The sequence below is a fragment of the Phalangium opilio genome, unplaced genomic scaffold (genome assembly GCF_054372755.1).
Source record: "Phalangium opilio isolate 3A_F unplaced genomic scaffold, DU_Popi_V2 ptg000009l_1, whole genome shotgun sequence".
Taxonomy (NCBI): Eukaryota; Metazoa; Arthropoda; class Arachnida; order Opiliones; family Phalangiidae; genus Phalangium; species Phalangium opilio.
Window position 1 is genome coordinate 4,244,922 of NW_028324146.1, and position 24,661 is coordinate 4,269,582.

Below are 24,661 nucleotides of genomic sequence, written 5' to 3' on the forward strand. Positions count from 1 at the left end.
TTTCTTACCTCCTTCCCCTCAACCTAAAGCGGCGGCACACGGACGAGGGTGCTTGAATCTAGTTCGGCCGTCTACCACCGCGAGCGTCTCACGTTTTGGAGGGGAAATTCTGAAACCGCCACTAGAGGGCCAACCGTTGGTGTCTTATCAAGAATATTCACTTTCGCCGAGTGAAAAATTTGGTTAGCTCAGTACTTCTAGTCTCATCTCACTTCTGATTTTACTGATGACTAATATTTTTGAAGCACCCAAGAAGCGAAGACCCTCGGCGTTGCCCGTCAGCCCGTCGGTAGAGTAACTGAGTCATATTTTAAGACAAATATTTTTTTAAATTAATATATCTTTTAAATTAATTGAAGATTCGTGACTTTAATACGAAAGTAACGCAATTCATGGAACTATGTTTCCGTTTTCTTCATAAGTACGCGAAAAATACAAGAACCGCGTGTTCAGTAAATGACAGACATAGCTCTTGTGATTTTGTCCACTTACAGCTTTAATGTTATATTTTTAAATGCTTATAAATGGTTTCTAGCTTTAACGTTTTTCACAACTAGTAATTTACAATGACGTATTTCTTTCGAATAACGTGTTTAGTTTGTGGGTTTTAACGAAACATATTATAGAGAATTATTAGCAACTTTTTTAAAATGTCCTTTGTGCGTAACTGATTACGTTGGAAACTGATGCTAAGATAGAAGCTCCAAGCCAAAGACCCAAGTGTCCACCAACTGCTCCTAAAACATCATGCATCTGAAAATTAAAATATTGAAAATTTAGTTTTCCCCGTTTTAATCTTAAAATAACTGTATTTTTGGAAATTCAAAAATTGCTTCGAGTGCTGTGCGAGAACTCGACGCAATGCGTCACATATTATGTCGACTATAGCAATCTATTGCATTTCATAGGTATTTTTCACGTATCATGCAACAAATAGTAGGAAAAATAGTATTTTAAGTGCAATAATACTATACCATAGAGGCTATAGTCAACAATAAAGAAGCTACCCTTCATAGATTGTTATTACTTTTAAATTCCTTGCATGATCAATCATACTTCAATCCCAAAAATATTTATATAAACTATTTTGACTACATTTTATTTAACAATAATCAAAATTTATCTTTTTATCTTTCTTAAAAAAATTCTAATTATTGCACTTAAGTTAACATACATGTCTCACCGTATACTTTGGATGAGTCGAGTATACAACTTGTTCAAGCGTCGAAAAATACATATTGAACCTAAAAATATAAAATTTACGTTCAAAGAAATGAGTCTAAATTGTGTAACAAAAACTTCTTTACCTTCCGAAGTCGCTAATCTAAAGAAAATAAATAAAATATTATTATTTAAGAAAGTATTTTTAAAATTGTTAAACTTAATAAAGTAATATCTAGAAGTGATATCTAGTTTATCAGGGAGAAGGTATAAATTCGCCACACTTCAAGCTTTAACTCCAGTCCAAACGTTGGTCCAGAGTTAATCCCCTTCTCTAAATTACAACCAGCATTTCATTGGTTCTTGAGAACTCACGTCAGTGCGACGCGAATAACGAAAACTACGTATTTTCCGAGAGGCGAAATAGTCCGGCCTCCTTTTACGCCCCCACCCCTTGTATTTTGAAAGGGGGACTGGGACTATGGCGCGCGAATACTTAGGCATCTTATACCTTCTCCCTAATAAACTAGATATCACTTCTTGGTAATATATTTCGTCAGTTGACTTTTCACTTCATGCTGAATCGAATTATGAGCACTTACCAATCCATTCCCTTCAACGGGTTCGAGATAGGATAGCGAAATTTCATATTTGGTGTCGCTTCGGGTAAATGTTTCAATAATGTTTTAACTGGTTTATTATTTTCGTAAAAAGGCAAAATCAGTCAACTCTTGGCTATAAAATAAGATACTTACACACATGGACCGTTGCAACGACAATCCTCTTTTCTTTCTATTATTAACTGACTCGACGTCTGGAGACAACATACTGTAAAAATAAACATCATTTCATACAAAAGTGCTATAAATCCATCAATAAGAAATAAATATTGTACAAGCGTATTTCGCTTACCAGTGTTCAAATTTGATATATTACATGGTGGAAAATTTCCCATTTCTTTGATAATTGGATCATAGCAACCGCATCTCTTCAAGTTGACTCTCTGAATGCACGCATTAATGCATTCCTAGACCCGATCAAAGTTTAGCAGACGAGCGTAAAAGAGAGGTTGAAAATAAGGATCTGCCAGTGAGGTGTGGCTTAAAATGGCTCCTCCCCTTTCCACCAAAATGGCGGCAAACTTCATAGAGTGAAAGGCTAGAGGGAGAAGGCTCCTCATTGGCTAAGTGAGGGTCTGACGCTTAATAGGGGAGATTTTCACTTCTTTGCCTACTCCCTGTGTAACCGACAGAAAATTATGTGCAAGAAATCTACGTATATTTGAGGGTTTGTGTTGCAATTTGCAAGAGATACAATGCGAATTCTGATACCGATATTTAATCCGAAGCGATATTGCATATCTACCGATAAGTTTTATATATGCAAATTGCCAAAAATAAACTACCCGTTATCAATATTAAGAAAATATTAGTAATTTTACGCAATATATAAGAGAGTTACCAATTTGATTCCATATATTAGACTAATTTAACCCTAAGTTCTAACAAATGCAATTAATTAGAACATGTATAGATGAGTCAGGATTCACCATTAGCTGGTCTTCATTTTACTAGGAAATTGTAAACTACGTATTAACCTACCGTTTGCGTTTGATCTTTGTAGTCCATGCAATCATCTCTGTAAGGCGATTTCAAACGACGAATTGTAGTCTAAAATAAATAAATAAACAAGTATTAAATTACACTATTCAAAATTGTGCCAATGAAGCGAACTTGTTTCATGGATATGACGGTAGTTGTTCGGTCCCTTAAAAAGACATTGTTCTCTTTCTCTAAATCGAGATAACGATGAGAAGGTCCGACTGAAATTCGCATGCCAAATTCCTTTGTAATGTATTTGGTCAAATGATATTCCTTTCGATTGAGATTGAAAGTGATTTTTAACGCTGTTCCAAAATATAATAATAGGAATCATAGTTTAACAACGACTGCAGTTATATAAGGGCACTCGAACGCAAAGAAATATTTAAGACTTATCGAAACCTGAATTAATTCCGACTGAAGGGTTCTGTTTTTTGTTCGGGATCCATTTAAAACAGTTTCCTAGCTCTAGACTATTCAGCTCAATAAATGAACTGAAGCAATTCATTTGTTATTTAATTGTTCAATAACATCAGGGATATGTGTTATTTTAGAAGCAGGAATGGAGAACGGTTAGTATTTACTTCAGTCCGATTCAGTATAGAGCCCCTCCCTCGAATACGTAACGAAAAGTTTAAATTATCTTATTGGCTCACTTAAACTACGTTTTCATGACGTTGCTGACGGTGAGTGGGGACGGCGAAAATTCCGTAGCTCCTTTTTACCTCTGTCGCTATGACCCGCCTCTTCTTTCATACCCCCGTCCAGGGAAAGGGGTCCGGGACTTTGACGCGCGCCCAGATTCTTCTGTTCTCCATTCCTCCTGCTTCTAAAATTACATGTACCCTGATAACATAAAATTATGATGGTTATTTACCTCTCATTGCACTCGCGAAAAGCGTAAGAGCAGTCATCGATGAGAATGCCTTTATCCGTTCCAGCGAAAATACGTAGAGTTTTATTTATGTTGGCAACTGCCTGGTAATATGTAGAATATTCCCTTTCCTGATCGCTTAACTGAACCCGGTTTGGATTTTGATCGCAATCGAACACATTAAGAACCTGCATTTAAAAGAGTCGTTTCTCGAATACTTGTTACCAGAAGCAAGATGAGACTAGTAAAAAGCTCTAGCATTGGTAGCACTATAGTGAATAAATTTGAGGATTTTATGCCGCTTCCATCGCGCCTAGCCGCCTACACTAGAGAGAAAAAAATTGGTAGAGTTCCAAAAAATTTCCTACCCCCTTCCCCTAAACCTAAAGCGGCGGAACACGGACGCGGGTGCTTGAATCTAGTTCAGCCGTCTACCGCCACGAGCGTCTCACGTTTTGGAGGGAAACCTCAGAAACCGCTACCAGAGGGCCAACCGTTGATGTGTTATCAAGAATATTCACTTTCGACAAGTGAAGAATTTGGTTACCTCGATACTTCTAGTCCCTTATCTTCTGTTGTTACTTTTCATTACAAAATTGTGTTGGCGGTTATTTTTATACTAAAAATAAGCTAGTCAAACATTAGAAACGTTCATTAGAAATTTTGTTTCATGATCTTTTTCACTTCGTTCAATTTTAACCATAAATAAAAATTTGTCTCTTTCATTATATCTGTCTTTTTGGAAATCGGTACTATTTAAAGTCAGTCAGTGGCGTCGGGGGCCTATAGCCACACCCCCAATCTCAAAATTAGCCTCCTCAAAATAATCCGTAAACCCTACCTAAAATTGCTCGTAGCCCCCTAAAATAATGTGCCAATATATAAAAAATTTAATAATGATAGATTCGTTAAATTTCATCTTTGTAGAGATGAATTTCAACATCAAACAGTACAATTTTGAAAAATAATTACCGAAAAACAAATAAATGTCACCATTCAAAAGATGGAGACATTAAAAATGTTTCCCTTCTTTCGAAGGGAGTCCCGGTAGTGGCGACTAAAAGCAAACCAAAACTAAAACCAAACAATTGCCTCACAGTCAATGGTTATGTTCAATTATCAATAAAAAATTGTATATCTTCAAAATACGAATAATTACACGCTGACCAAAAAATTTCGGATTGCTTATTGCAATGGACCAAATTTTGCAAAATTTAATCATTAACTTCTTACAATAACTTTCAAATAATTTGCCCAAATTAAGCCCCCCTCCCCCAAATCTCAAACCCTAGCGAAGCTACTGACGTCAGTTATGTAACTAGCCATAAGGGTTACCAGTAAAGAAACAAATTTAATTTAAAAAAATGTTACAGGTAGAATGTGACCGTCTCACCAGACTTAATGTTTAGCCACGGTTTTTGAGCATAACCTTGAGGAACTCAACCAAACGACTTGTAAAACCTACACCTAGATTTACTGACATAAACCACGAAGTTGGGTTGAATTTTGACTGTGAGCAAACATACCACTTTCTCAAATTTAGATTAGTTTAAGTCGATGTCTAAGCGGCATGTAAGATAATTGATATGCAAAAATGAATTCCGGTGAATAATGAGTGGTGATGCGATTTAAACTACTAATTTCTGTGTTCTATCTCAATCACACGGTTACAACTTAAGTCATATTTTATTTCTGATCTCGAAAGACCCCCAAGCGAAAAACCTTCGTTGTTGAAGTTAAGAGATGAAATTCAGTGTTATCAGGAGTTCATAATAACCCCCCTTCGGGGGGAAGTATGAAACTGGCCATAGAGCTAATGGTAAAAATCGCGAACAACAAGATTCTGTCGTTGCGCATAGAAAGGATTAGCCTGTTTATGGACATACAACCTTACAGTATATCGTAGTGGTATCTATTCTCCTTGGTTTTCGTTCCAAAAGGCAAAACTTCCGTTGGCTGGGATCTCCGTCGAAAAGAAAAATGGCGATATGGTGGACGTAGAAATGCGTTGTAATTTTTATATTAAAGATACTGCGAATAAATTTGTCCAAACCGTTTTAATTTAACCACGGAATTCTCACTCACACACATCACAACAAAACATTATTGACGATCGTTTAAATGTTCTGTAGAAAACTAGAAACCCCGACTAAATGCCAACTTCTTAGCCAAGGCTTAATTTACACCGTTCCGACAGAAGCAGACGTGAGCCATTTTCGCTCTCAAAATCACAAAATAAAAATAGTGCTAAACCGGAAGTGTGTAAGTTAATGCGCGTGGGCACTTGAAAATGGGGTAACTATTTCTTTGGGAGTTAAGCGGTGTATGAATCCGCTGAGCTTTACGGCGAAACTTTGTTGTTACGGGCTTTTTAACCAGTTTCGTACTTCGGGTTATTATGAACTCCTGGTGTTATGTACACATATTCATGTTAGATGGCGATAAGTTGACCTCAATAATACTTTCCCATCTCAACCGCTTAAAAATAACCTCAGATAAAATTTTGAATTGTAAAAATTGGAAACTATACCTATTAAATTGTTTGTTATAAGATAATTAACTCTTAGTGATTTTTAAAAGGTGAATTGAGCGCTTTTTTAGCTAAATGAAAAAAATTACTTTTCAATTGATTTAGTAAATTTCAGTTGCCAGACTTGCCAAAAATAAAGAGATTCAACAAAATGCGCACGCAATAAACCAAGCATAATTTTTAACTTATCTACCGAGAAAGAAATGTCCATGTGCTCGAAATTTGTATCCTTCGGGACGCCGTGTCCTGGATTAAATGGATTGCATTCATTTAACGATATGTTCAAAAGATCATCCCAATATTTCATATTCTTGTAAGCACAAATCGCCCGAAATTTTATCCTGGAATATTTTAAGATATTGAAATTTAGATTTTTCTCGTAAAATATAAAAGTTCGTTAAAATCTTTTTTTTTTTAAGTTATTTATATACTGTATTACGTTGGTGTTAAAGGCCGACTTCCATCGAAAAGAGTTCTAGCGAACTGAAAACCGAGCATCGAGACTAACAATGGAGCGACCGTGCCGATTTTCGAATCCCCGCTAGGGTAAAAGTTGGAAGGGTTCTAGCTAACTGAAAGCCGTGCAATGTGGTTCTAGCGAACTGAAGATACACAATAGAGAATTTCCTTCTGGGGAAAGCAAAAATTCGAGAGCCAATAAATTTCAAAGGATTTCATTTCTTCATCTTCAGTTCGCTAGAACCACATTGCACGGCTTTCAGTTAGCTAGAACCCTTCCTAAGTTCCTACTAGTTTTGACCCAGCGGGGATTCAAAAATCGGCATGGTCGCTTCTTTGTTAATCTCGATGCTCGGTTTTCAGTTCGCTTGAACCATTTTCGCTGGAAGTCGGCCTTTAAAACGATCAATTGAAATCAAACAAAATCAGTACACGTAAGGCATGCGCTATATATACAATCATTTTAAGAACAAAAACTGCAATGTGGTGTATGCGTGACTCGGTGCAAATGAATTAGGTTCAATGGGACTGTAGTTGAATATTTGACGGATATTAATTTCAATAACTTTGAAATAGCAATAAGACATAAGTAGTTCTCGTGTGCATTGACATATTGTTAATTAGACATACTTGTTATTATTGCATAAAGTAACTGCCGGGAATGTCACCTTTCCAGATCTATCGATAGCCACGCTTTGCAAAGTTGGATGTCGAAAGTAATCCGACATGAACTCGAATATGTGATAAGCGCAACATAACAAGAGCGCGAAACCACACAACGCTTTAAAAATACTAAACTTTTTAGAAGAAGCTTTCACCGTAACTTTTCTAAAATCTCGTAACACATTTGTCGTTCCATACTGCAAAACCATATTGATTTGCGTTCTGTAGATTTTGGATTCTTGACTCGTTGACGTGTCTCCTTAGATTGAAAAATGTCAAATGCATTTTAGGTCTTTATGGTATAGTTAGTACACATCAAAATTCGGGTTTGTTTATCAAAACGCTTTGTTTATCTGAGTGTATAGCGTGCAAAAAAATACCAAATGAGTTTTCGACCAGCACCTTTATTTTGGGTCTGCATAAAACGTTCAATATTCCAAATTGTTTTCTTTAACTATCTCGCTACATCATACCAAATGAGTTTTCCCCCAACACCATGGATTTCTTCGTAATTATTAAAACAAGTTGGGAAACCAAAATTTTACCTCTCCAAGACGAGACGAAGACTATCAACCCACTTTATTACCTGAATACGCAACTACGGCTATTTGCTGATTTATATTATTTATATATTTATATATATATTTTTATAATTACTTTGTAATTATCAGATAATTATACGGGGTTTCAACGAATATTTATCATAAATGTTTTTATGCATGAATTGTATTTTCCGACCATTCCAACTGTAAGTTGCGATCATATCATTATTCTTAAAAAAATCGGACGATTGAGTTTGATTAATTCCAGAACTAATTTATTTCCTAAAATACGTTTCTCTCCATGAAGGGACAGATATTATACAAAAACGAGTTTTGCTTCGCAGTCCTTAAAAACTGCATTTATACGCAATCCGCGACACTTTTTCAAACCCACAAAGGGCCAGAAATTAGAAATTATTATATGTATTGCAATTTGAATTTAAATTTAATCGATATGGGAAATTTGAACCAGCCACGTTAAACATCAAATGATGTTAGTTGGGTGAATTGTATTCCGTTGCAACTCATTCAGTGGAAATTTAACTTTCCAATCAAAACAATTATAAAACTGTGAACCCTGTTTAAAGGCGTTTGATCATAAGTATGTAAAGGTGAAAATGTTTCTCACATATTTAATCATAAAAATCGTACTTATTATTGAAATGTTATTTATAGTTAAAGAAAAATGAGGCAAACAATATCACCGTAAGTAACGTAACAACGATAAGTACTAAATGCAATCAACTAACTACTTTAATGTGTATTTCAGAATTAGACTTGATTTCCACTAACCAAACTTGCTCTTTACCAATCAAAACAAGCAAAGAGAATATACCAAGAGGAGCACAAACTTTGGAAATAGGGAGCGGCTCTGCATTTGGGAGAAACTACTTCCGGTTGTTCACGTGACTATGTCGTCTACTTAAAAATTTCCTTTTGTACGTCAACGGTCAACCCAGAGATCAACCCTTTGCCACCACCAAAATTAAGCAGTCGACATAAATTAACAATTAAAAGGCGTCGCTGCTAAGCCAATCAACAAAAACCGGATCTAGTTAAGTACTCCAAAACAGTGGCCGGACTTTTCAGAAACCTTGTGAAAGGCTAAACTTTCTGCTCCTCTTGGTATATTCTCTTTGACCCTCACTCATAATAACATAGTAATGTACCCAAATTTGCTACGAAATTCATCATAATGAAAAACAATGGAAAGTGTCACACCTATTTTTATTATACTTCTTATACTATCTCCCTCGTGCTAGAACTGCCTAGTCAACGATAGAAATTTCTGGAGATTTCTAGGTGGCGTTTCAATTTCTCAATGAAATAGTAAAGATACGAGAATCAGAGTTGCTAACTTTATTATCAGGCATAGCCTATAGTTTGCATCTTGGTTTGAGAGAGAGTACACCTTTCGCAAAGTTTCCCTCGTGCGTGCGTAAAACTCTATGCCTAGTATTCTCAAAAAACACGTGCCGAATTCGCTGACGGTCACAACACGTGCATCGATTTTTCTACGTACTCGATGTTTTAATTAATTCGAAATGGAATCTAAGAAAATAAACTCGACAATAAACGTTTGCAAATACTTTTTCTTTGTTTTGACTGTTATTGGTTGTAGCGTTTCGTGTGAGAATTCGAAACATAAAAGTTTAAAATCAAGATACAGAAATCGGGTTTTCTTTCAAAAAGGGGTGAGTACTATTAAATAATTATGCATAAAATTCTACGTAAATTTTTAGACAAAATCTTTAAAATGTACCGTCAAATAGGTCAGAGAATTTAAAAATTGCTCTACGGTTAGGGAATTAAAAATGTTTTAACCAAATCAGTAAATTTGATTTTAGTGATTATCATTTGTTGGGTTTAATATATTGAAAGACTATATTTCCCTTGAAAGTTGATTTATAAAAATAATATTTGATCAAAAAGTATGGGGGAAAGTTGGGAAATCTTAAGAATTTAAGAAAAAAGTTAACGAATTTGATACTAATGAGAAAATTTCTAATGTTTACGAAAAATTACAATAAATATGTTTTAAAGCATAATTTCTCAAAGAGTTGACTGGTTTTTAAAAAAAATTCTTATTATAGAAATGTGAAATTTCTGAAATTTTTAAAAAGAGTAATTTACGGAAATATTACTGGTAAATTACCAATTAAAATTTTGGAACAACTAATATTACCGTAATTTATGGTATTTTATATTTTAACAGGCCTATTACCGCGGTAATTTACCTGTAAATCACCATTTTAAAATTACAGTAAGATATAAGTCGGTAATTTGGTAAATTACGGGTAATTTACCTGTAAATCACCATTTTAAAATTACAGTAAGATATAAGTCGGTAATTTGGTAAAATACGGGTAATTTACGGACGGTAAATTACCGACTCACACCTGTAATTCTTAATTATACTGTTTAATTGGTCAGGGAAAATCACAGGTAAAAGTAAAAACCTGGTAAAGAGAGCTAAGAATTTGAATCTGATAATTCCCATTCCAATACATTCATTTTCGATATTCACTTTAAAATGGTATGGCTAATTTAATCCATTAAATATTGATCTTCTGGAGTTTATTCATTCTCCCTTTACAACGTGCTACACGTTGACGTAGACGTTTCTTAGTTAGGTTCTTAAACTGTGTGACTTAGTACAATTTTCCGATAATTTTCCCGCCATAAATTTTAAAGAAACGGAGGTGCCTTAATATATTCGTGGAGCCCGAGGCTAAAATCATGCGAGAAAGGCCAGAACGTTAACTCAGGGACCTGTATTTTACTTTTTCATTAAGAGGACCACGACTTGGCAATGATGTTGAGATTTACATCGTTTCGATCGTGAAGGGAGACGAATCGTATGCATAGGGTGGGTCTAGTACACCGGTCGCAATTTTATAGACTCCGTTTTGGCCTGAAGGGTTTACTATAACACGAATTAAAACTTAAAACGGAAAGCATGGGCGGAACTAGGGGGGAAGAAAAAATGTACAGGGGGTTTGATTGGACCGTGGAGAAATTAAAGTTGGGAGTATCATTTACATTAAATAGTGAGAAAAAAATTAATGCTTATACAAATTCCGGGAACTCAATGGTCCTGTATAATTCCTATAAAACCATATTTTTTAATAGATCCTAAATTTCCCAATAGTTTCATATAATATTCTATACTTTTGACCAACCCTAACTTTTTAATATAATTGTTGTCAGGATTTAGAAATTTGTGTATTCCTCCGCGTATTGAACCAATAGTATACATAGTACCATGAGCTTATAAGATGTTTTCCATAAGTATGACACTTCCTACACTTCGTAATGCTAGAGCAGCCCAGCAGCGCTTTTTTCCGACTTGATTTGCAAATATCAGGGATAGATTTAAATTTAGAAGTAGGAATGGAGAACGGTTAGGATTTGCTGCAGTCCGACTCATAGCCCAGTATAGAGGTCCCCCTCTAACACGTAACGAAAATTTTAAATTACCTTATCGGCTCACTTAAACCACGTTTTGATGACGTTGCTGACGGGGACGGCGAAAAATACGTAATTCCTTTTAACCTCTGTCGCTATGACCCGCCTATTCTTTCATACCCCTCCGTCCCGTGGAAGGGGTCCGGGACTTTGACGCGCGCCCAGATTACTATGTTCTTCATTCCTACTTCTAAAATTAAATCCATCCCAGCAAATATTGCGATTTGAATTGAGATCGCGTTTTCATGAAAATCAGATAAAGTCTATATTACTGAACAGTAATGTAGCTTTTCATTGTTGAAACAATTCTTAAAATCGGTTCAGTAGTTTCCTTCAAACAAACAAAGCAAAAACTTTTACCTCTTTATAAATAATCCTAATTCTAATACTTGACAGTCACAAATGTTTCATAAATACTTGATTATTTCGTCCAAGATGAAAGCAGCATCTTCATTGATGGTAAAAGGATGTTCTTCTCATCATGGGAAAAAAATGAAGAGGAATTTATTATAGAGGGAGAGTAATTGACTGTTCGGCTCCGTTGCCACTATTAATACTCCCAAAGATAGTCGTGAGAAAATTTTAAACGAGAACCTACATTTCTTCAATGAAATACCCCTACAATTTTTAGCTAGGTTTGGTTATTCAATAACCAGACAGCTTATGCGAGCATGGTGTCTAGTCTGTTGTCTGTGGAGGGCACACGAAAAATAAGCATGACTAGAAACGAATTAAAGCAAGATCTGCTATAGCACCTTGGAGCTCGTATTGTGAAAGAATGTACAATATCGTTATCATGTGAGTCTACAGCGGCTTTCATGACTTCCAAAGTTCCAATAGATGTAAAACAAGTATATTGGGCCCTTGGTTAAGAAAAGATCCGCTTCCAGCTCTTGATAGTATTGGGAAGTGAAGAACATTGGCATTGTGAAAGAATTCATTCGGTTGTATTGTGGTAACCGTCAACTTTTGGTTTAATTGTATGAGGGCAGATTTATTGGAAAGTGTAAATGGTCGAAATATTTATTTTAACCACCGGTTTTTGGGACGATGGGGAATACGGGAGCTGCATCAGATTCATTTTCAAGCTAAAAGGTCACTTTTTATAAAGGCTGTGCTGTTGTTATTGACTAAACAGATGTTGTTGAAAACTTTTCCTGAACCAGGACCCATTACTTAATGTATCCCAACCTCGTGCATTACCTTAGCCAGTTGGAAACGTGATATTGTTCTACGTTAGCACAAACGAAACTAAAATGCTCCCCCCACCATCAATCACACCTAGCTAATATGGGTATCTTGATATACCTTTCTTGTTATATAGCACAGACCGTCACAGACGAAATATTTTGCTTCATATTGCAACTGACAAACCGCTCCCCCAAGTTTGGCTATCCGTTATTGAGTTTGTACGTTCCACGTTTCATCTAGAGATACTCCTATTATTACCTCTGTTACACGTTTTTGTCTATAAACCCTGACAGGCTGAAAATTGATAAAACTAAAAGTTACTATATTTTGGCTCTCGATTTCAATCTTGTTGATGCACTTGACGCTATAAGTTGTGCTTTTTCTTTTATTTGTGGCCGTAGGCTAATTAAGTAATATCTATAACTAGTTTCCCCCGAAATTTTTTTTCAAGAGGCCACAATTTACTACGTGATGTTTATTTCTTTTTCCTTTTTCTAATTTTTTTATTAACACTTCGAGTAAAAGTGTAAGCAGTCGTCCAAAACTGTCAAAGGGATTCCGGGTACCTTTTCTAGGAAATGAGCTGAATTTAGTGCGCACCGTTATAAATACTAAAAATTACATTATGAGCAGTATTCTGCGCACGCCATTCATACACCGAGGGTTCAGTAATTGATGTGCACTCTCATTATTATAAGGAATTACATCAAATTTTTAAAAGTAAACAGTGATTTCAATTCAGAATGATTAACTAAAATATACAGGGTTTAAGCGTTTGCCAATGACCAGTCTCGATACCGTTGGTGTTACGTAGTGATATACAGGAACATTAATTTAAAAACTTATGAATCAAAGTTATTCGTCACCGTTGTCGGCAATAGATGGTTTTCACACATGGAGAATTCATACCATTTACACCAGGAGACCGGGCTACCTGGAGGACAAAAAGTAGACGGATTTCTGTCCTCCAGGTAGTCCGGCCTCCTGGTGTAAATGGTATGAATCCTCCATGTGTGAAAACTTTCTATACATCAGTATTGATAGTAATCATTTCGAACATAGGTTAAAAACATTTAACGTAATGGCTTTCGAACACATTCTTTGTAAGTATGGTGACCATTGCATTTTGCTTTTTTTTTTCAACTAAAGGTACCGCGACAGGTACTCATTTTTTAAGGTTTGTAATTTGGAGTGCGTTTGCTAACTACAAAAACAAGTTATGCGAGCCATGGTCATACGCTTCTCGTTTACAGGCAAATTGTCAATAATTTTCTATTTCCATTAATAGAGCGAGCGAGTGAGTGAATGTCCGTGACCAATGGGTCGCTTATCCGGTGTTGCCTGAGGCGGCCGTGTATGGGAAAGGCTTATCAATTTACGGTCCGGAATGTGTCGGATATCGAGGGTTTGTGTACCGCCCACTTTACACGATCGCCTAGAATACGATTTTGATAAGACTGCATAAGACTGGAATTTTCAAACCGGAAAGATGCCCAGTCGATTAAGTATGGGGGTACAACTTCATGGCGCGATGGAATATCCCAAAATATTCTTAACTTTAGCTATGCAATCTTCGTTCATCAGGATTTAAGGCCGAGATCCAACGGAAAGGTTTCTATTTAAGGGCTCTAGAATTTTTTACCTCCCCGAGTGACGACGACGTCACGGATAGGTATTACACTGGACATGTCTGTGTGTGCGTGCGAGTTTGTCACCGCGTTCGCAGTTGGTAAATCGGAGCAAACACGCTCGTAGAAAGCAATTTTTGGTTAATTCTTCTCCCATCGTTAGGATTAAGAAGTACACTGCGATCGGCTAGGGTTACGAGAAACGTCTAGTATCCCAATGGCAGGGTTCCCACCAAAGGTTCAGGCAATTACGAGTTTTCTTATCATTCATAGTGATTCAATCGCCTTACCCTAAATTTCCAAAAATTGTTAAAGAGGCATACGCTTGAATTCAAACGTCAACAGCTATGTTCAAAATTATTTTATAAATAAAGTTTCTTAAAACGATTTAACTAAAATTAAGGTGAATTAATGACGATTAATATCAATTATATTTATTTAATTATTTAAAAAATACCTCTTAATTGTGTCTCAACTCGAAGAGGTTTAGTTTGGTTTCCCAACTTGTTAGAATGTGCAACAGTTTCAAATTTTAAAATATTGAAACGGAAATGACAACTGAGAACCAAAACGGAATTCATTTATTCTCAACTACATTGTATTTTAATTGAAAGAAATTGCACTTGGCTCGGCTAAATGCTAGCTTATTTCCGGAATGTTCAATTTCCCGTTGGTAAAAAAATTAATCGCTCTAAATGAGTAAAAATACTTTCTCGTGCCGTTGTTACTGTTCCGTGACTAAATGCCCATTGTACTGACGTTCTATTAAAAAACAGTTATACGAAAGACACCACAATGCACCTGTTTCATAACTTAAACGGAGACACCTGTTCACTCCCCCCTTCATATAGAACTATAACTAAATCAAAATCCCCGTGCTTCGCTACGGATAGTTGCGCTAGAGGCAAATACAAAAAATAACAGAAAGTAATTGGGTACTGAGGAGATGTGAGCCACAATAAGTAAAATTACGTTCATGACCTATACCAACCAAGTCTTGATCTCTTTCTCTGAAAAGTCTTGACTAGGGATGAACCGGTACCGATACCATATCGGTATCGGCACCGATACTCGGGGTTTCCCGATAGTATCGGATCGGTTGGTTCGATACCGATACTCGTTTAAAATGCGTTATATGACGCTACATGACATTTTTAGGTCTTTTCGTAACGTAATGATGGTGATAATATCTCATTTCTATGAATTTCAATCGTGACGAGTTCTCATTTATATAAAAAGTACCTGAATTCAGTTTATCTAACAACTAATAAGCGAAAATCTTTCTTAGTACGCGCCTGTAGGGATGAACCGATACCATATCGGTATCGATCGGTATCGGGTTAAGCCTAGTATCGGCCATCTCTAGTCTTGACTAATCAGAGCTCCACTTACCTTATATTTTATTATCTATCCCCCGATAATAGACAACTGCTTTTTCTGAATTTTGAGGCATTTGGGGAATGCTCTAGAATATTTTTGGTTCTAGGAAATTATCATTCATTTCGTAGTACATGTTATAAGTTTGTTTATAAGAATACTTATTTAAGCTAGCATAATTATTTATTTGTTTTTCGATGTGTTACACGCGATTACAATCTTAACTCTGACATGCAGGATTTTGTGTAGCCTTTTATATCAGACTTTCAGTAGGCCTAGATAACAAATTGATGTTTTTTTATTCCTAGGCCTATTACAACAGTACAAACCTGTACTTTGTAAATTTGGTATTCTCTCAAATGAACGGAATTCCCAATGGACCGAATACCAATTCGACAGAAATGCGCCAAATAAGATACGAAACTAGCGGAATAGTGGTTTCAAACCACAGGGATTTACGTACAACGTCAATTTAAAATAATCTGAATTCAGCGCAAATAATGATCTAATTCACAACTACAATGCAATATTATAATAATTTCATTATTTTCTCTTTTGCTGAAATTCATGTTAATCGTTATGTGCTGATGACACCCATGCTTTTCGAAACGGCCCAAAGTGTTGGGTTTTGGTTGAATTGAAATATTAGAAAACCCAAAAAATAACAAAATTTATTCTGGTTGATTTTGCTTCTGTAAATTTGAACTACAAACAAAACTTTCATTGAAAACTCATTAATATCTCAACAATTTACTGTGACATCTTAATTTACCCTGACTTCAATATAAATTTATCTTTTTAAGCATCGTTTTACAAAAATATCAAAGATAATGTTTCGGATTGGGGCTTGAAATCGTTTGAAAATGTAACTTCTTGCTACTCCGTTATTATTTGAGAGAAGTTAGCAATGAACACTTTCATTAAGTGCGGTCTTTTGAGGCTATTTTTCACTTTTCGGAAACCGCCCAAGGTGCGGGAGTTCGGTCGAATGGGTCCTCAAAATTTTGGTTTGTAGCATTTAGTTAATAGAGAGGATTACCCTTTGCTACCCTTTATCGAACAAACCCCCTATGAACGTGCTTATACATGGACACCTTTGAGAAAAAGATTACGTGACTTCTCCAATTATCTTCAGAGAATGACGCTATTTCATGGACAGTTCACAATGCAGATAGGTCTTGTAATTAGTAGAAGAATCGATAAAAAAATCACTTTATTTTCCTGTTCACCCTCTCTTTAAGATTAATTGTCAATTAGCCAAAAAATTAGAAGATTTCAAGAAAGAAAAAATAGAATAACAGGATGTAAAAGACAATGAATTGGCGTTATTAATAAGTGAGATGGAAGGACACCTTTATTTTCAATGGAGGACAGGAAATCCAAGGTATCACGAAAGATCGTAAATCGCTGCTAAATCGAAACAATAGATTAACTAGCGGAGACACAATTCGGAGAATTAATAAAATGTGGGTCAAGACGCGCACACCCTGAATTTCTCTGATTTACATCATTAAATATAAAACAAAAGAACGAATTAATGGAAAGTGATTTAACCATAAGTAACATTACAACAATAAGTATGAATGTATTCAACGCTAATGGGGTTGTGTTTCCACTGACCAGGTATAAAGAGGACCTTTCAATTTCGGTTAAAAGCTCCCCCAGCTTAATGTTTAAAATACCGGAAGTACGTTATTATGGTAACAGACACGTGATGTTGTGAGGATGACTGTCGAACCTATTTTACCCTAAAACTATTTCTGCCAATACTCCTGCGCGTCGTCTGTTAAAATATTCTTTATGACTTCTGGGCTTCTGGCTTCGGCTTCGCGGTTTGATATGTGCTAAAAGTGTATGTTTCCGCTTCTTTCGATCAAATATTGTGGATTAAAATGTAAAATTGTAATTATGTCAGTGGGGGACCATTGTTAGTTAAATGCTATTCCTAATCTCAGTCCAGAAAATTATTATTACGGTGATGGTCATAAGTGTCACACTTATTGTTAATATGTTTCTTGGGTTTAACTAGGTTTATTTTTAAGAGTAGATAAAAGTAGATCTGATGGTGGAGGTCAAAAGAAAAAAAGGGCATATAAGTGATAGACTTAGCATATGTCAACTTTTGAGCCTTTGAAAAATTGATATAAAATAACGGAATTTTATTTGAAAGTTCTGATAATGATTGTTCATGAATATGAAACGATTAAAAATACTTTTCTCTCCATTTAATTCCCTACTTAAAACTATTAAAATCCTTGATACTAGAAAATAAACGATATAAATACTTATATCACCTTGCGATATCAGTAATAGACCATTTTCATGAGCCGGGGGGGGGGGCTAAAAATAGTAGGATCACCTTGTTTTCTTAAGACCAAACATCCGGTATGTGGATCCCAAGACGTTAGGTATAAGTTTAAACAAAGGGACTCTTGAAAAGGGTCTTTTGATTCCTAATATTATTTCGCTTGCATAATGATTTCGAATTTCAAGTGCCATGCTTCGCGCCGAAAAACGTCTCTGGCACAGTCTGAAACAGAGTTTTATCTTGGATACGACGTCAATAAAGATAAAATTAGTTGTATTTAAGATAACACCTAGCGTAAAATTATCTTTAAACGATATCGGTTCGAAGAACTAAGTTACACGAGAAGTATATAATATCTCTCATCGAGAGAGGTGTACCATAAAACGGCGGTAATTGTAACATGATTCTTCTCAAAATCAGAACATCTAGAGCAAGGTTACTAAACCGAATCACATACGCGATATACAGTTCCCTCATCATTACTCTATTAGCGCTTAACTATTTGCTAAGGCGTGCTTGTGGATTTTTGTCCCACGTCAAGACCAAGTTTGGGGGTTAATTGCTGAGGATTTACTAACAAACAGTTATGGAATTCACCCTAGCACGGTGCGATGTCCATCTGAAGAGCAAACAAAAAGGGTGGGCCTGGGAAAAATCATGTTACATAACTAAGGTGTTAAGAGGATACAGAGTGTCATCCTTCTTCTATTATCCCCTTCTGGTTAGTGTTACACGTATACTAATAGTATTTTAACGCTTATCTACATTTTGAAGTGCACGATGAAGGATTCGAGTGGGCTTACGAGCACAGAGGCAATCAAACTATCGTCATATTAGGTAGAGGATAACCTAAAAAGCAGAAGTACATAACTTTGCAGTTAAAATCAATTATGCGGAAGCCAACTTTATTTGGCAAGTGCTCGAAAGTAGAACCAAGTTACGGTAGAATTTTGTACGAAATTTAAAGGAAGAAACAGGTTATTCCTAAAAATATAAAAGATCACCTTTTCCCTTAAGTTTACCATGCCCAACTAAATAATAAGTCCGGTCCACGTGGTTTTACGGTTCATTTAATTCGAGTTAATCGGAATTTGGGAAGCTTGTAGGGCGCATTTCAAAGTGTTTGGGTTCCTTCTTATTGGGTGTACCTCCTATCAGTAGTTCCCAGAAGAGCCGTTCTCTAACCTTACCTGTCCTAATACTAATGGGGTTCAGATAACCAAACCTGACATAATACTATATGGGGTTCAGATAACCAAACCTGACTTAATAAAATTGGGGTTCTATTAACCAAACCTTATCTGTCCTAATGCTATTGGAGTTATTTACTTCTGACCATACGTAATACAATTGAGGCTCAAATAACCAAACCTGAGCTTACGTAATACAATTGGTGTTCAAATAAGAAAACTTGAACTGAGTTAATACTATTGGGGTAGAAATAACCAACTGCTATAACGTTACACCGTATTTACGAGAACCGCTAAATAGCTAATTGCTGTAACGGGTAAAATGCGTTTTCGGGAAACCGCTATCCGTCCGCTCATATCATATGAGGGCGCAACTCTCATAAAATTAAACACTACATAAAAACAGCAAACCACATACATAAGAATTAGTCATGAAGAGTACTCGTTTGTACCGAGTAACGATAATCGATTTTACTAGTTTTAATATTAGATAAATACTCGATAAGAAAATCGAAAATTATTCGATAAGTAATCGATAAATATTAGGTAAATACTCAAATAATATTAATTAATTAACAGACACTGCCTCAGCCCAGATCTTTCGCTTTTTTACCTCTTAGAGTAACGATGACGTCACGGAGTGGTATTACACTGGACATGTCTGTGTGTCTGTCACGGAATTCGCAGCTGGTAAATTAGAGCAAACGTGTTCGCAGAAAGCAATTTTTGGCTTCTACTCCCATCGTTAGGATTAAGAAGCACGCGGCGATCGGCAAGGGTTACGAAAAACGTCTAGTATCCCAATGGCAGGGCTTCCACCACAGGTTGACGCGATTGCAGATTTTCTTATCTTTATTGTGAATCAATCGCCTTATATACCCAAATTTACATAAATTGTTACGCTTGAATTCAAACGTCAACAATAGCTATGTTTAAAATGATTTTAGGAATAAAGTTCCTTAAAACGATTTAACTGGAATTAAGGTTAATCAATGACGATTAAAATAATTAATATCAATTATATTTATTTAATTATTTAAGAAAAACCTCTTAATTGCGTCTCGACTCGGAGAGGTTTATTTCGTTTTCCCAACTTGTTATTACTGCCCAACACCCGTGGTATACTAGGGGAACCTCTCTTATGAATATTACGCTAGTACGGGGACAACCAAATTATATTTAGCAACCAGGTTCGCACTACGAAATATCTAATGCCTCATAAACCTAATTAGCTATTTTCTGGGGGAGACACTAATGAATCTAAGATGATATAAAGGGGATTGGTTGATTTTTAATAGACGTTAGAGAGAAAAACGCAATACTTGGAGGGTTGGTGTACGTCGCTAACATAATTTTACTACTAACGGCTTTCATTAACATCCCTATTCCTTATTACTTTCAGTTATTTCTATTAGCCTTTGATATACAGGGATAGATGTAATTTTAGAAGCAAGAATGGATAACAGAGTAATCTGGGAGCGCGTCAAAGTCCCGGACCCCCTTCCACGGGACGGAGGGGTATGAAAGAAGAGGCGGGTCATAGCGACAGAGGTAAAAAGGAATTACGTATTTTCCGCCGTCCCCGTCAGCAACGTCATTAAAACGTAGTTTTAGTGAGCCAATAAGATAATTGAAACTTTTCGTTACGTGTTGGAGGGAGGGGCTCTATACTGGGCTATGAATCGGACTGAAGTAAATACTAACCGTTCTCCATTCCTACTTCTAAAATTACACCTATCTCTGATAATAACGATGGTAGGAGCATAAAGAACAGAAGCAACATCGAGGAGAATTGAATACAGTACACGCTATGATAATGTCAGTTTTGATTTACAAAGCATTTGACGGTAATAGGCGAGTTGCGTTATCTTATCTGTATAAGCGAAGAGGCCTTTTAGTTGTCGCCAAGATATTAGCGGGAATAAGACGACAGTGCTTGTTATAAATAGAGAAGGCATTCTCGAGCAAAGCGGTTGACCGTGTCGGCATTATTCGCATGGTTTCACTTTCCCACGCAATTTCGACTCCATCGTCAGCTCAACTAAAACATCAGAGTCAAAATAGTGGCGTTTACTATAACATTCCTTAACTATTACTCACCTATCGAAACTTTGTATTAACTAGCTATTACCCGCATGGAGTTATTATTATTTTATAATTAATAGCAAAACTAATAGAACGGCAGTGAAAGAAAAACTGATATTATCAGACGGAAACGTACTCCGAAATTAACCGAAAGAAACACACTGCCGGAATAATAATTAAGTATCCTATCCAGGTTATAGTCTAACCGCACGCCTTATTTCTTCCAAATCTGTTCCGAGGGGTTAGTCAATTGAATAATCATGCCTTCAAAATCGCAGAAATACATTACTTGTTTTCTAGAATTCTTAGAAAATCATCAGTAAATCACATTCATTTTTGTGGGTTATCAAAGGTAATCAGAAATCTCCGATAAACACTGGAAATCACGTTAAACCTTGAGAAAATCAGAACTTATCACAAAATTATCTCCTCGGTAATCACACATTTCGTGAAATACTCACACATAATCAATCGAGGAATTCGAAAATCCAAAAGAAAAATCGTAATCAGTAGACGTAGAGATAATCACTCAATACTCACTGCATTCATCGTAATTCACGAATAATCCAGTGGTAATCAAGGCATTCACCTAAAAATCAACGGACTTCATTGGAATTCAAACAGAAATCATAAGTAATCTGCGACGATAACGGGGAATCAGTGTAAATATTATGGAAATCTCCAAAAAAATCGTAATCACGGAAATCAAATCAGGTGTACAAAATTTTGGCGGATAGGATAATCAAAAAATTTACGATTTACCTTTCAAAAGTTTGAAGCCATGTCAAAGTTATTAATAAGAAAAATAGATTATGTCAAGAAATTAGACTAAATTTAATTCTGATATAGAGGATTAAGGGCAACATTTAGAAAAGAGAGGAACTCGGAAAATTTTAAAATGTGGATTTAAGTTTAATCAGAACAAGTCGTCCTATATTCAAAGAGGTTCACGGATTATTTTGCTACTAAACAACAATTTATATTGGAAAGTTAGACTTTGTATATATATAATATTTGTAGGATATTTATAGCATTTAATGGGATATTTATGAAATTAGAGGTTAATATAGGATATTTATGAAATTATAGGTTAATATAGGATATTTATGAAATTATAGGTTAATATAGGATATTTATGAAATTATAGGTTAATATAGGATATTTATGAAATTATAGGTTAATATAGGATATTTATGAAATTATAGGTTAATATAGGATATTTATGAAATTATAGGTTAATATACGATATTTATGAAATTATAGGTTAATATAGGATATTTATGAAATTATAGGTTAATATACGATATTTATGAAATTATAGGTTAATATAGGATATTTATGAAATTATAGGTTAATATAGGATATTTATGAAATTATAGGTTAATATAGGATATTTATGAAATTATAGGTTAATATAGGATATTTATGAAATTATAGGTTAATATAGGATATTTATGAAATTATAGGTTAATATAGGATATTTATGAAATTATAGGTTAATATAGGATATTTATGAAATTATAGGTTAATATAGGATATTTATGAAATTATAGGTTAATATAGGATATTTATGAAATTATAGGTTAATATAGGATATTTATGAAATTATAGGTTAATATAGGATATTTATGAAATTATAGGTTATTATAGGATATTTATGAAATTAAGGGTGAAGATGGGACTTTATAGGATATTTTGGATATTACTGCATTTTATGGGAAATTATAAGACCATTCCAGTCCCTTAAAAAGTATGGCACACTACAGCATCTGAAATGAGTGAAACATAATCCTTGTGTTTTTTCGGCTTTTTAAGGATTTCTTATATATTTTATTAAATTAAGAGTGTGCCAAAATTGACCATGTTGGACTTGGACCTTAATAAAAGTATTTTCTAATTATAACAGCACTCCGAGACGGACCTTCCTGAATGTTCAACGTATACAGTTTGCAACAGGATAGACGCGTACGCCACACCATGGGTAGAACGGCAATGTCGCTGCCCACACAACGCCCCATGCCCAGATACACTAAACTCCAATGATGGCTTTACCATCGTGGACAAGTCCAGGCAGTTTAAGGTAAGAGCAGCTTTTAATTAATACTACACCTTATAGGTTTAAAACAATAATACATGTTGCAGATCTGTCAGCCAATACGTGCTTTGCCCACGTGCAGATATTTCAAAGACGTCACGTGGACTTTGACAATACTACCGGGTAACACGACAGTTCAGAAGATCAACTGTTTGTGTCCGAAACACAGCGTCGCTTATATGTTCAAACATCAGCAAGAAGAGACGGAAGATGGTGTCCTTAACAGATATAATTTCGCTTGCGATCCTCAATTTGTAAGTAATAGCTAATTTAATGTAATCTAAGCTTTCTGTCTATGAAGGAATTTCCACACTAAGCCTGTGGCTTGTTTACAGGTGGGTCCCTTTCCTTACGAACTCTATTTTTGGCGTGGCGAAGGCAGGAGACATTTGTGGGCGGGATTTATAAGTGCACTTATAAATCCCGCCCACAAGCCTTTGCCAAGCCAAAACTGGAGTACAGGGGAAAGTCACCTTGTAGGGGACCCGCTGGACCCGCGCTTTGATTTAAATAACGTAGCAACAACAAGTATGACACTCAATGAAATCTATTAATGGAGGTGTGTTTCTTATAATCAAAACTAGCTTGGGTAGAAGTTATCACCCCTTTGTTGAGGTAAAGCCAATAGGTATAAACCCCTATCTATAACATGATATTGAACAAACATTCCTTACGAAATTCGGAATTACAGAAAACAATGGGAAGTGTCATACCAGGGATAAGGGGGGTGAGATGGATTGGAAATGATGATGGGCGACCTGCGGCACCGTAAATCTCCCAGTGTACCTCGCGCACGCCCCTACCTTCTGTAGGCGATTGCTAAGTGCTGCCGCGTAGCGCCATTTTATTTGTATGAGATCTAGGGAGCGTCCTTTACAATTTCGTCCGGTACGACCCAACCTAACAGCTGAGGATGCTGGGAGGACTACGGTGCCGTAGGTGGGGGTACAGAGGCAACGCTATAGGTATGGGGGTTTCCACTCCATTCATCCCTTCAAAGTCATACTTGTTGCAAATCTTCATCTTGCAAAGGCCTAAGCTAGGCATATTTTTCAATGATAGCAAATAACGTTTATGTATTTGTAAATTGTGTTTCAGAGGTTACGATGCCAGCGTAAAGAACCTTGTAGATTGTTCTCGGTGAAAAAGCGCATCGACGTCGAGGAAGTGAACACAAACACATTATGCCAATGTCCGCACGGATTCAAATGTCCCGAACACCACACGGACAACCACGTTTTCTATGGCACCGTTTACAAACGAGACCATATTAAAACGTACAGTGGATACTGCAACGCCATATTTAGACACTGAAAGAGACCGGAGTTGTTATCGCGAACGAACTCCATATCGCGGACTCGCGGTCGTGGCTGAACTCTGGCAATTATTTGCTATAAATTTCACATCGGAAATTAATTACTTCGATTCTGAAAGACTTGGAGCACATTGAAATCCATCTCTTTTCGTCAACTTGCTTATTGGTTTCGAT

The 24,661-nt window shown here is 35.9% G+C and overlaps 2 protein-coding genes across 2 annotated transcripts; one reads left to right on the forward strand and one right to left on the reverse strand.

Moving 5' to 3' along the window:
* Window positions 1-445: 445 nt before the first annotated feature.
* Window positions 446-6,951, reverse strand: LOC149713437 (degenerin-like protein asic-2). The gene is made up of 11 exons (XM_089848017.1): window positions 6,360-6,951; window positions 3,640-3,824; window positions 3,165-3,256; window positions 2,895-3,067; window positions 2,763-2,831; window positions 2,074-2,188; window positions 1,917-1,989; window positions 1,764-1,821; window positions 1,308-1,324; window positions 1,184-1,244; window positions 446-753 (listed from the first exon to the last, which is right to left on the reverse strand). The coding sequence occupies exons 1-11, from the start codon at window positions 6,471-6,473 to the stop codon at window positions 646-648; spliced, it is 1,065 nt and encodes a 354-aa protein (XP_089704143.1). The 5' UTR covers window positions 6,474-6,951; the 3' UTR covers window positions 446-645.
* A 2,312-nt stretch (window positions 6,952-9,263) lies between these two features.
* LOC149713438 (protein giant-lens-like) lies at window positions 9,264-24,604 on the forward strand. The gene is made up of 4 exons (XM_089848077.1): window positions 9,264-9,524; window positions 22,984-23,157; window positions 23,220-23,426; window positions 24,271-24,604. The coding sequence occupies exons 1-4, from the start codon at window positions 9,375-9,377 to the stop codon at window positions 24,484-24,486; spliced, it is 747 nt and encodes a 248-aa protein (XP_089704203.1). The 5' UTR covers window positions 9,264-9,374; the 3' UTR covers window positions 24,487-24,604.
* Window positions 24,605-24,661: the final 57 nt, after the last annotated feature.